This window comes from Pteropus vampyrus, unplaced genomic scaffold (assembly GCF_000151845.1).
Source record: "Pteropus vampyrus isolate Shadow unplaced genomic scaffold, Pvam_2.0 Scaffold124, whole genome shotgun sequence".
NCBI classification, from domain to species: domain Eukaryota; kingdom Metazoa; phylum Chordata; class Mammalia; order Chiroptera; family Pteropodidae; genus Pteropus; species Pteropus vampyrus.
Genome location: NW_011888905.1, coordinates 33447 through 43046, shown reverse-complemented (window position 1 = coordinate 43046; position 9600 = coordinate 33447). Strand labels below are relative to the sequence as shown.

Here is a 9600-nt window from a genome sequence, read left to right as displayed (position 1 = left end):
AAGGGGTATCGCTATTTTTACTGTTACCATTGCTACTACTGCTGCTTCTGTGGTTCTTGTTCAGGCATTTCCAGGAGCACTCCGAGGACGCGGCCCAAGGAGAGCTCTTCAGAGTGGAGCTGGCTGAGGCCGGGATGGCGACGGCGTGGGGCAGTGCCTCTTCCCTGGCCACCCTGAATCTGAAGAAGGAGGATCGCCACTCTGCCTGGGGACAGGGATTCCAGCTGCAGGGCCTTGGGCAGGAGCCGTGGTGCAAACAGTTCAGGCAGCTGCGCTACGAAGAGACCACGGGGCCCCGCGAGGCGCTGCGCCGGCTCCGGCAGCTCTGCCGGCTGTGGCTGCGGCCTGAGACGCACAGCAAGGAGCAGATCCTGGAGCTGCTGGTGCTGGAGCAGTTCCTGGCCATCCTGCCCACGGAGCTGCGGGCCCGGGTGCAGGGACGGTGTCCAGAGAGTGGGGAGGAGGCGGTGGCGGTGCTGGAGGACGTGAAGAAGGACACTGGAGTCGCAGCACAGCAGGTGGGAGGGTCAGGTGCACTCTGCGGGAACTGAGTGGTGCACAGAGCTCCACCTGGGCCGGGGTGCTCAGCTCTGGGTCCGTCTCCTTTCAGTTTGCTCTTTGTTGCTGTGGGTCTCACCTGCCCTCTGCCAGGAGGCTGCCGAGTGCTCCCTGATTCCTTAGCCTTCTTCCCCCTCCAGGGTTTCTCTTCGCTCTCTTTCCTAATGGGGAAGTGTTTTTATGAACAGCAGTTCTTTCCTAATGGGGAAGTGTTTTTATGAACAGCAGTTTTGTCCTGAGCCCACGTGTACCTACTTGTCCCTAGGATCTAGAGCATGCAGAGAAACAGGATGTGCTTGTGGCGGAAACAGCCCCTCAGGAAGCAGGGTCTGCGCAGCAGGTACCACCCGTGAGTGAGCTGCCAAAGCCTGGCCCGGAGAAGGGTAAGAACGACCCCATGTCTTTCTTCCTGCGAGGGGCCCTGCTCCGTGTCCTGGGCATTTTGTTTTGAGTCAAGTTCACTGAGGTATAGTTTCCATTCTGTGAATTTACTCTTCGTAAGTGTCATGTCAGTGAACTTTCACAAACGGGTGGCAGTCCTTGAATCGCCACCATAATCCACATACCAAAGATTTCTATCACCCCAAACATTTCCCTTGTGCCCCTCCGTATTTTTTTGTTTTTTAAATGCAACTGAAGGCTTTTCTTGTGTGGCACTTGACACCATTATTGCAGGTGAATAGAAAGTGCTGGTTCCTCACTCAAGGGAACAAATTCCAGCCATATGCTTCATTACTCATTTATTCTTACTGCCTCCAAGTTATTATAAATGGCTGCTGTCTTTTATTTCCAAATGTCACCTGGGTTATTTCCTTTGACACTGAAATATCTCCTTTTAATTTCTGTCCCTCTCATTTTTCGTTCTCTCTTTCTAGTCCGATACCAGCCATACTCCCTTTTTTTGTTGTTTTAATGTCTGTCATCTTGGTGCTTCCGTTGAAGTCAAGTTACCGCCTGTTCATTCTCCATCATTTAAACACGCACTCATTAATGTTGCTCTCTCCTTAAAACCCTTCATCTCACATGAGTAATTATTCTTTCAACTTTTTGTTTTGATGTTTGAAAAATTCTATAATAAAAAGTAAAAAATAAAAATAAGGAAAAAAACACCACTTTCAGCGACTCCCAATAACTGTTAACAAAGGCCTCACAGGTCATCTTTTGGCTTCTGCTGACTTTGCAGCCTCATGTCCACTAACATAACCAATTTGTTCTGGTTTGCTTGAGCCTGTTAGCACTGACAGTTCCATGTCTGGGGGGAAACCCCCTATTCCCAGACAAATTGGGACGGTTACCCTTTGTCCCACCTGCTCACCCTGTATTCCCATCATGCCCATCGGCATTCCCTTTTATGTTTGCTCCTTGCGGTCTTTCTCTCTGAGCCTCTCCTGCCTCTTCTATCTGGGATACTTATTCCTCACTCTCCCTGACTCATTCCTACTCATCATGCAGGACCTGGCTTAGATACCACTTTCTCTATCCTTCCCCAAGTCCCCCAAGTCTGGGTCAGGTCTCCTTCTTATGTTCCTAGCTAGGTGTTCTCCTGTCACAGAACCAATCACAGTATACTACAGTTACTGGTTACTTTCTCTTTTTCTGCCAGACAAAAGGGCAGGGCCTTTGTTCTATTTTCTGGGTCCATTACAATCCTTGGCCTAGAGTAAACCTTCAATAAATGTCTATTTGTAGAATGGCTGATTTTGATTCTAAAGCCTTCTTTTATCAATGATCTACTTCCCGGTTTTGGATTCTACTTCAAACCCTTTTTCTAGAGCTTTAAGGTTTAATTTACTTTCCTACGATCACACAGCTAGCCATAGATAAAATTGGCACCATGTCTGCATTTCCTTATTTTCCATTAAAGTGCCATCCCTTTCTTATTGGCCTCAGGGTTCTCAATTGACCTAGCTTTTTAGTTTGGCATGTGACAAACCATTTTCAAGTCTGTAACCGTTCCCTTTAAGACAGTTTGCTAGCTTCTGTGTGTGTATCATGTGATAAAATTCAAACCATGTAAATACGTCACCTCCCACCACAATCCGCCACACTCCCCAAAGGCAGCCAGTGTTAATTTCTTGTGTATCATTCCATACGTATTCTATACGAACACAAGCGTCTACAACATTTCCGCTTTTCATAAATGGGTTAATTTAAAAAGTTTCCTTCTAATTGCAGATTTCTTTCCCCAAGCACCAAAAACCAAGTAATTCGTAACATATATTTCATGTTTCAGGAGAGGAGACAGGGATTGAGAAGGGGAAGCCGGTTGCAGAGACAGACTGCTGCGAAGGAGTGGGATCGTCTGGGAATAGATCTGAGTCCACAGAGGCTCATGATGAGGGCTTGAACTTGGAAAGGCAGCAGGCCAAGGCCGAGGAGAAGACTGACTCCAAATGCTCCAAACGTGGGGAGGGATTCGTCCAGCACTCACACCTGATTAAACATGAAAGTGCACACAAGGGAGAAAAGCTCTGTGAATCCGAAGTGTGTCAGAGCCCCAGTCATACTGGACGCCGCACAGTCCACTCTAGAGACAAGAGTCATCGGTGTCAAGAGTGTGGGAAAGCTTTTCAAAGAAGTTCACACCTTGTCAGACATCAGAAAACCCATCTCGGTGAGAAGCCTTATCAGTGCAAGGAGTGCGAAAAAGTATTTAGCCAGAATGCCGGCCTCTTGGAACATCTCAGAATCCACACTGGAGAGAGGCCTTTTCTATGCATCCACTGCGGAAAGAACTTTAGGCGCAGCTCTCACCTAAATCGACACCAGAGAATTCACAGTCAGGAGGAGCCCTGCCAGTGCGAGGAGTGTGGAAAAACCTTCAGTCAGGCCCTGCTTCTCACCCACCACCAGAGAACCCACAGCCACTCCAGAAGCCACCAGTGTAACGAGTGTGGGAAAGCCTTCACTTTGACCTCAGACCTTATTCGACATCACAGGATTCACACTGGAGAAAAACCCTTCAAATGTGATATATGCCAGAAAGCCTTCCGACTAAACTCACACCTCGCTCAGCATGTGCGAACCCACAACGAAGAAAAACCCTATGAGTGTAAGGAGTGTGGGGAAGCCTTCAGGCAGAGGTCAGGTCTTTTTCAACATCAAAGATATCACCACAAAGACAGACCACCTTGCTGAGCTGCCCATTCTTTGCAGGACATCAGAGAGAGCACATTAACAAGCAAACAGCACTTGAGGAAAAGTCATTCTAGCCAACTCTAGCATCAGAGAATTCTTGGGGGCCAACTGGAGACCATCTATCCCCATTCTCTGTTTTGTTTTTCTTGAAGTCAATTTTGGGCCACAATAATTTGACCGTTGATGACACTGTGGGTTTTTTACCATAAGGTTTCTCAGAGCCTTTAACATGGTGAACACAATGATGCATCTCCAGGTGGCAGAGCCTCATGATTGAGTGAGGGCACTGAAGTCAGCAGTGAATTAAGTGTCCATAGATTTACAAGCTTAAGCAAAACAAGAGCAGTTTGATATTTTTGTTTATGCTACGGCAACGGATGCCTACAAAATAAAACTAATTGGTGTTTGAAAGCATGCCACATTCAGAGGTGTCTCCCAGTGTGGGTCGATGGTGACCATTTCCCCACACTGGCTTTACCAACTCCCACCCTCCCCCAACCACAACCAGCAGAAGCATTTGGGAGGCAAAGATAATCCAGTTTTACATTTCCCACCCCCTTCCCTGCCACGGTACCTCATTGATTCGAGGTAGAAATTAAGGTTTCATTTAGACTAGAGAAGAGATTCATAAGTCATTTGAATGAACCATGCTGAATTAACCCAAGTAGCAGCTGTCTTAGGTGACAACTCCAGTACCGGTAGAGTGACTGCTGCATAGACACGATTCAGTAAATGGGGAAAGGAATTGGACTTTTTAAATTTGATACTGGTGATACGATTTAAAAAATGTTGCTGGTTCTAAAATTCTTGGAAAGTCAAACAATCAAGTCAACTTGGAGATCATGATCTTTGTATTATGAATACCAAAGGTCACCGTAATGATGAAGAGCAGTAAGCTTAGGGGAGGCCACTTCCAAACCTGTCACCAGGGTGTGGACCACCCCTTGCTGGTTGGTGGTAGCTGCTTAGCATTGTGCTGTCTGGAGAAGGCTTCACAGTTTGTTGTGGGAGCGGGAAGATGGTGAACCAGCATGGATTTGCTAAGGATTTGATTCAGCTGCATATGGTTTAAAAACAAAAAGAGCAGGAGTGACTTTATAACAATTTGTTTTTTCTTAAATAGAAAAGGCTAGAGACAAGCAGTCCAAGACTGGCAAGTGCGTCAGTGACATCACTAGGGACCCTGGCCTCTGCTTTTCTGCTCCACCATCCTAGTGCATGCCTTCGGTCCTTAAGGTTACCGTATGATCTTCCATGGCTCCTCAGTCTCCAGCCATCATATGCAAAATGTGGACAAAACACAGAGGGACAAAAGGAAGCTCCTCCCAATTCAGTCAGCTCCCTTGGGGCAGTCTTCCCCAGATGGCTTCAGCACTGTGTCATAGGCCGAAACTCAGGGAAGGGAGGTTGGGAGGTGTGTCTTATTCTGGGTTACCATTTTCTGGAGGAGAACCAGATCTGTATATGAAGCAGCAGTAACTTTAGAAATTAAAGAATTTCATGGAATGTCAGTCATATTCCACTGCTTAGGAAGCCACATAGCTATGTATTTTTTATTCTGCCTCTTTGAGTAAAATTAAGTTGATATCAGGGATTTTCCCCCCACTGTTTTGAGGGCTCTACCAATGTAAGTACCTAAATGCTTAACTCCATGTCATAGTTTAAACCTATCTATTTCTGTTCAGTTTAAGAAGGAAAGAACATAGAATATTTTTATTCTCATTAAAAAGCAATGACAAAAGATTCCAAGCATGAAGAATTACATATTTATGTATATATGTGTGGGTATATATGTGTGCCTGTACATATACACACTCTAAATTCTAATCAGTTGGTATTGATAATTTGTTTTCTCAATTTTTAACATAATTTCCATATTATAATACCTTCATAAATTCTTACTAAATTAACTCGTGCTTATGATAAAAGTTCATATACATTGTAAAATCATTGAAAAATATAAAGAAAAATCATTGTCTCATATTCCAAATATAACCTCTTAATATATTTTAAAATACCGATCTTTTTTATGCATAGAAACACTACTTTTCTCACTGGACTTTAGTTATATCATGAACAGTTTTCATTTGTAACAGGACAATTTCCCTATCTGCCTACTCCATTCTAGTCCAATTCTGCCATAATCCTGAGTGGACAGCCGTGTGATCCTTCTCTGGCCACTGAGGATTGTACCAGGAGGGGCTCCCTAAACCAGACTTAGTCATTGAGATACCCCTAGGAATTTGACACTGTGTTACAGATTCTTGTTGGTCTCTTAGGCGTTTATACCAGGAATAGTACAGAGCTGGAACCATTTTTGTGGTCACATAAAAACTAAATAGAGACAAACCAACCCAGCGATAGGCAAAAGAATGAAACCAACTCCCGAAGCGAGGATCCCATGAAGGCCCAGATTGCCTCAGAAGAAGCACTCAGCCCTCAGCTTCTGTGATCTATATACATACTGGTCCTGGGAGTCCATGGAATAACCTTATGACCTTTAATAAAGGTTTCCTTTATATTAGTTTGGGTGGGTTTCTGAACATTGTCAACAAATAAAAAATTTCCCTGATTACGACACCTTGATCACTAAAAGTCTTCGTGGAAGACAATTTTCAATATAAGTTATACAATATTCGATGGTACACAACTCCATTGTTGGTCATCTAGGTTATCTGTAGTTTTTTCACTGTAAACTATTTCGGTGAACATCCTTGTACATACAATTTAGCTCTGTTATAGAATTATTTTCCTTCATTCAATTCTCCTAACTAGAATCAATGAGACAAAGGGTAGGCATATTTTCTAAGGCTTTTGATGTATTTGCCAGATTGCCCTCCCCAAAGGTTATACTAATCTGTACATCCTATTAGTCTGTGAAAATGCCTATTTTTCTAAACCTGCATCAACTCTGGAAATTCTTTTGAATATTTCACAATCTAGTGCATACAAAATTGGTCTTTTAAAAGGGTTTTTAAAGAACATTTTTATTATCAAAGGTGAATATCCTTTCACATTTGATTGGTCATGTATAATTTCAGTTTTGTGAACAGCCATATTCATCTTTGCTGAATTTTTCCATTAGAGGTTTTACTTTTAAACAGCAGTGCCCTTAAACATGAAACAGGGGAGCTGTATGTGAAAATTTTAAATGTGCATGCCTTCTGACAAATCAATTCCAATGTGCAATTTTTACCCTAGAATTATAAGAGAATGTAAAGCTATTCAGTGGTGTTCTCTGCAGCATCACTTATAAGGAAAAACTGGAACCTAAGTATACATCACGAGATAATAAACCAAATTATGGCACACACGTACAATGGAGTACTATTTCGCTGTTTAAAAGTAAGCTGGTATGATGATTTCTGGAAAAAATTAGGTGCAAAATTATATTATAATCCTATACGTGGTTTAAAATATATACATAGATACTTACTAAACAAACGTTTATTGAGTGCAGCTATGTGGCAGGTGCAGTCCTGGGAAGACCTACACAAAACATTAACAATGGTTAACCCTGGGGAGTGGGACACTTCATTTGTAGTCTATGCAACTCGCGTTTTTCTTGTGCCTAAGTATATTTAAATTTTAAAAAATTGTGCCGCTTGCTGTATTATAATTGTTTATTCATCTGCTCTTTCTCCCGTCCCCCATCTTTCTCCCGCAGCAGGCTATGAGGACCCTAAAGACAGACTCAGTTCTGCCTTTACCGTCCTGTTGGGTTTTTACTGCAACGATTTGCATAAATGAGGGCGGTGCTTGGGTCGTCGGCGAGGCCCGGGCGGGGCTGCGGGTCCGCCCGGCGCACCAGAGAGACGCGGGGCCGTGTCCTAGAAAGGTCGGACGCTGCGCCGCCGCTGCGCGCTGCGGCAGGAGCGACCCCGGCCCCTCGGCGCTCCCGGGGTCCTTCCGCGAGGCCGGCCGCGTCTTTCTCGGGCGCGTTCGCTCTGCTTCTTCACGAAGCCAGCCCGTCTTCGTTGCGCACTGTCGCTCCGCTTTCGGTCCGCCAACCAGCATTAGACGCGCATTTATCGGGTGCCCACTGTGAGTCCAGCGCTGGGTGCTGGGGGCGACCTCAGGAAGGGACTGTCCTGGCCCTCCGCGTCCTGGCCCCCAGCTTCTTTTGTCCCTCCGCGTGACGCCCTCCAGGTGTTGCTTAGATACCAGGTACGAGCCTGCGCTGACCTAGCGGAGCTGGGGCGGAGGCGCTTGGGGTGTAACCTGTAGCGACGGAGAGACACCCCCGCCTCCTTGTGTGGCTTACAGGACAGAACAGTTTTCTGTCTGTAGATTAGGTTTATAATCGCGCTGGCCTTGGGAATTTGCCCTGTTGGAAGGGCGGTCCTAGTCGTAAACGACAAGGTGGATGAACAAAACTTGAGTTGTCAGCATAGCAGTGACATGAGGAATTTGGCAAGACGATGTTTCCTTGAAGGTAGAGACTGTGTCTCGTATTCCAGGGTTAGTGTTATGTCTAGAAAATAATGACGTGCCCACTAAATGATTATTGAGTGACAGACGAAGCGGTAACACCCGAGGAAGATCAGATTCTGTGAGTCTGAATTTAGTTCAAGAAGGAGAGATTGAAACGCGCTCTGCTGGAGGGAGGTGTGTTGAATATGGTCCCAGTTGTGTTGTAGGAAATATTAAACGGTGGTGGGTGGGACGTCGGGAAGGAATGCCACAAAGAACATTATTATAATAGTGTTCGTGGTAAGGGGATGAGAGTAAGGGATGACTGCACGAGGCGTTTTGGAGTCAATTGATGAGGCTCCAAGTGATTGTATATAGGGGTTGGTTTTAAGTCTGAGTAAATGGAAGATGGTGGACATGCCAGTGGAAATGGAGAAATACAGAGTGAGTGCAGCTTTGAGGTGACTCTGATTTCAGTTTGGGATGTGCTGGCGTGCCGGTTGCTGGAAGCATCCTGCCGGCATTTCAAGAGGTGAGTCTGTAATAGAAAGGCAAGTTTGAGCCAGTCAGAGCCTTGAGTATTTTTGGAGAGATATGTTGTAATTGTGATTAGTGAGATCACAAAAGGAGAAAGTAAGGAGTGAAAAAGAATTCGAAGCATGTCTATTGTTTCAGTTATCTACTGTAACATTAAAAAAAAAAATTAAAACACCAAACTTAGTGAAACTACCTCAATTTTTTCCTTAGTATTCTGTAGATTGACTGGGCGGTTCTGCTGCTGGTCTTATCTGGAGTTTCTCTTGTGGTGGTGTTCTGGTAAATCCGATGAGGGCTGGGCCTCCCCCAGCTTGGGTAGGCACCTGGGTTCCCATCCATGTGACCCCTCACTTGGCCACCTTGGGCTCCCCTCACAGCGTGGCAGGCTCACGGCACTGTGCCAAGAGCACTTCCTTTCAGTGTCATTTCTGCCATATGCTGTTGGTCAAAGCAAGTCATAGATCATCACACATTCAAGGGAAAGACTACCTCTTGATGAGAAAAATGGCAAAATCTTACCACAGAAACTATTTGGGGGTGGGAAACTTTGGAAGCAGTCTACCTCACCTACATTTAAGGTGGAATTTTCCGTGGAAATACACAGAAATGGATGACCTTTGAGAGAATATTTTTTCTTTTTGAAGGCAGCCTTCTCCCCAGCTGAAGTGTAAGCTGCGCACGCGTTCTTGTTAATAACCCTTCTTCCCTCATATGGCTCACCTGACATCCCTTACCTCTGGGCTCAGCCCCTTGGGGTTCAAGGTATACTTGTGAATAATTTCATTGATAACATAGGCAAGCATGACTTCCAGAGGGAACAGAAATATAAGTATGTTATATAGAATTGTGAAGCTCTTGTAATTTTTTTGTTAATGATCAATCCCGACGCTTCAGATGTAATTTGGGAAAACATTTCTGAAGCATAGATCCCGGCCAAGTAAACCATTTCCTCCC

General features: G+C 44.9%; 1 protein-coding gene across 1 annotated transcript in view; it reads left to right on the top strand.

The window, feature by feature from the left end:
• The window catches only part of LOC105296294 (piggyBac transposable element-derived protein 1-like), a 20414-nt gene that overhangs the window by 2375 nt on the left and 8439 nt on the right, over positions 1 to 9600 (top strand). Inside the window, exons 2-4 of the mRNA XM_023534278.1 lie at positions 65 to 518; positions 824 to 941; positions 2792 to 3693. Of these exons, the coding sequence (XP_023390046.1) occupies positions 65 to 518; positions 824 to 941; positions 2792 to 3693 (1474 nt within the window). The remainder of the gene's footprint in view (positions 1 to 64; positions 519 to 823; positions 942 to 2791; positions 3694 to 9600) is intronic.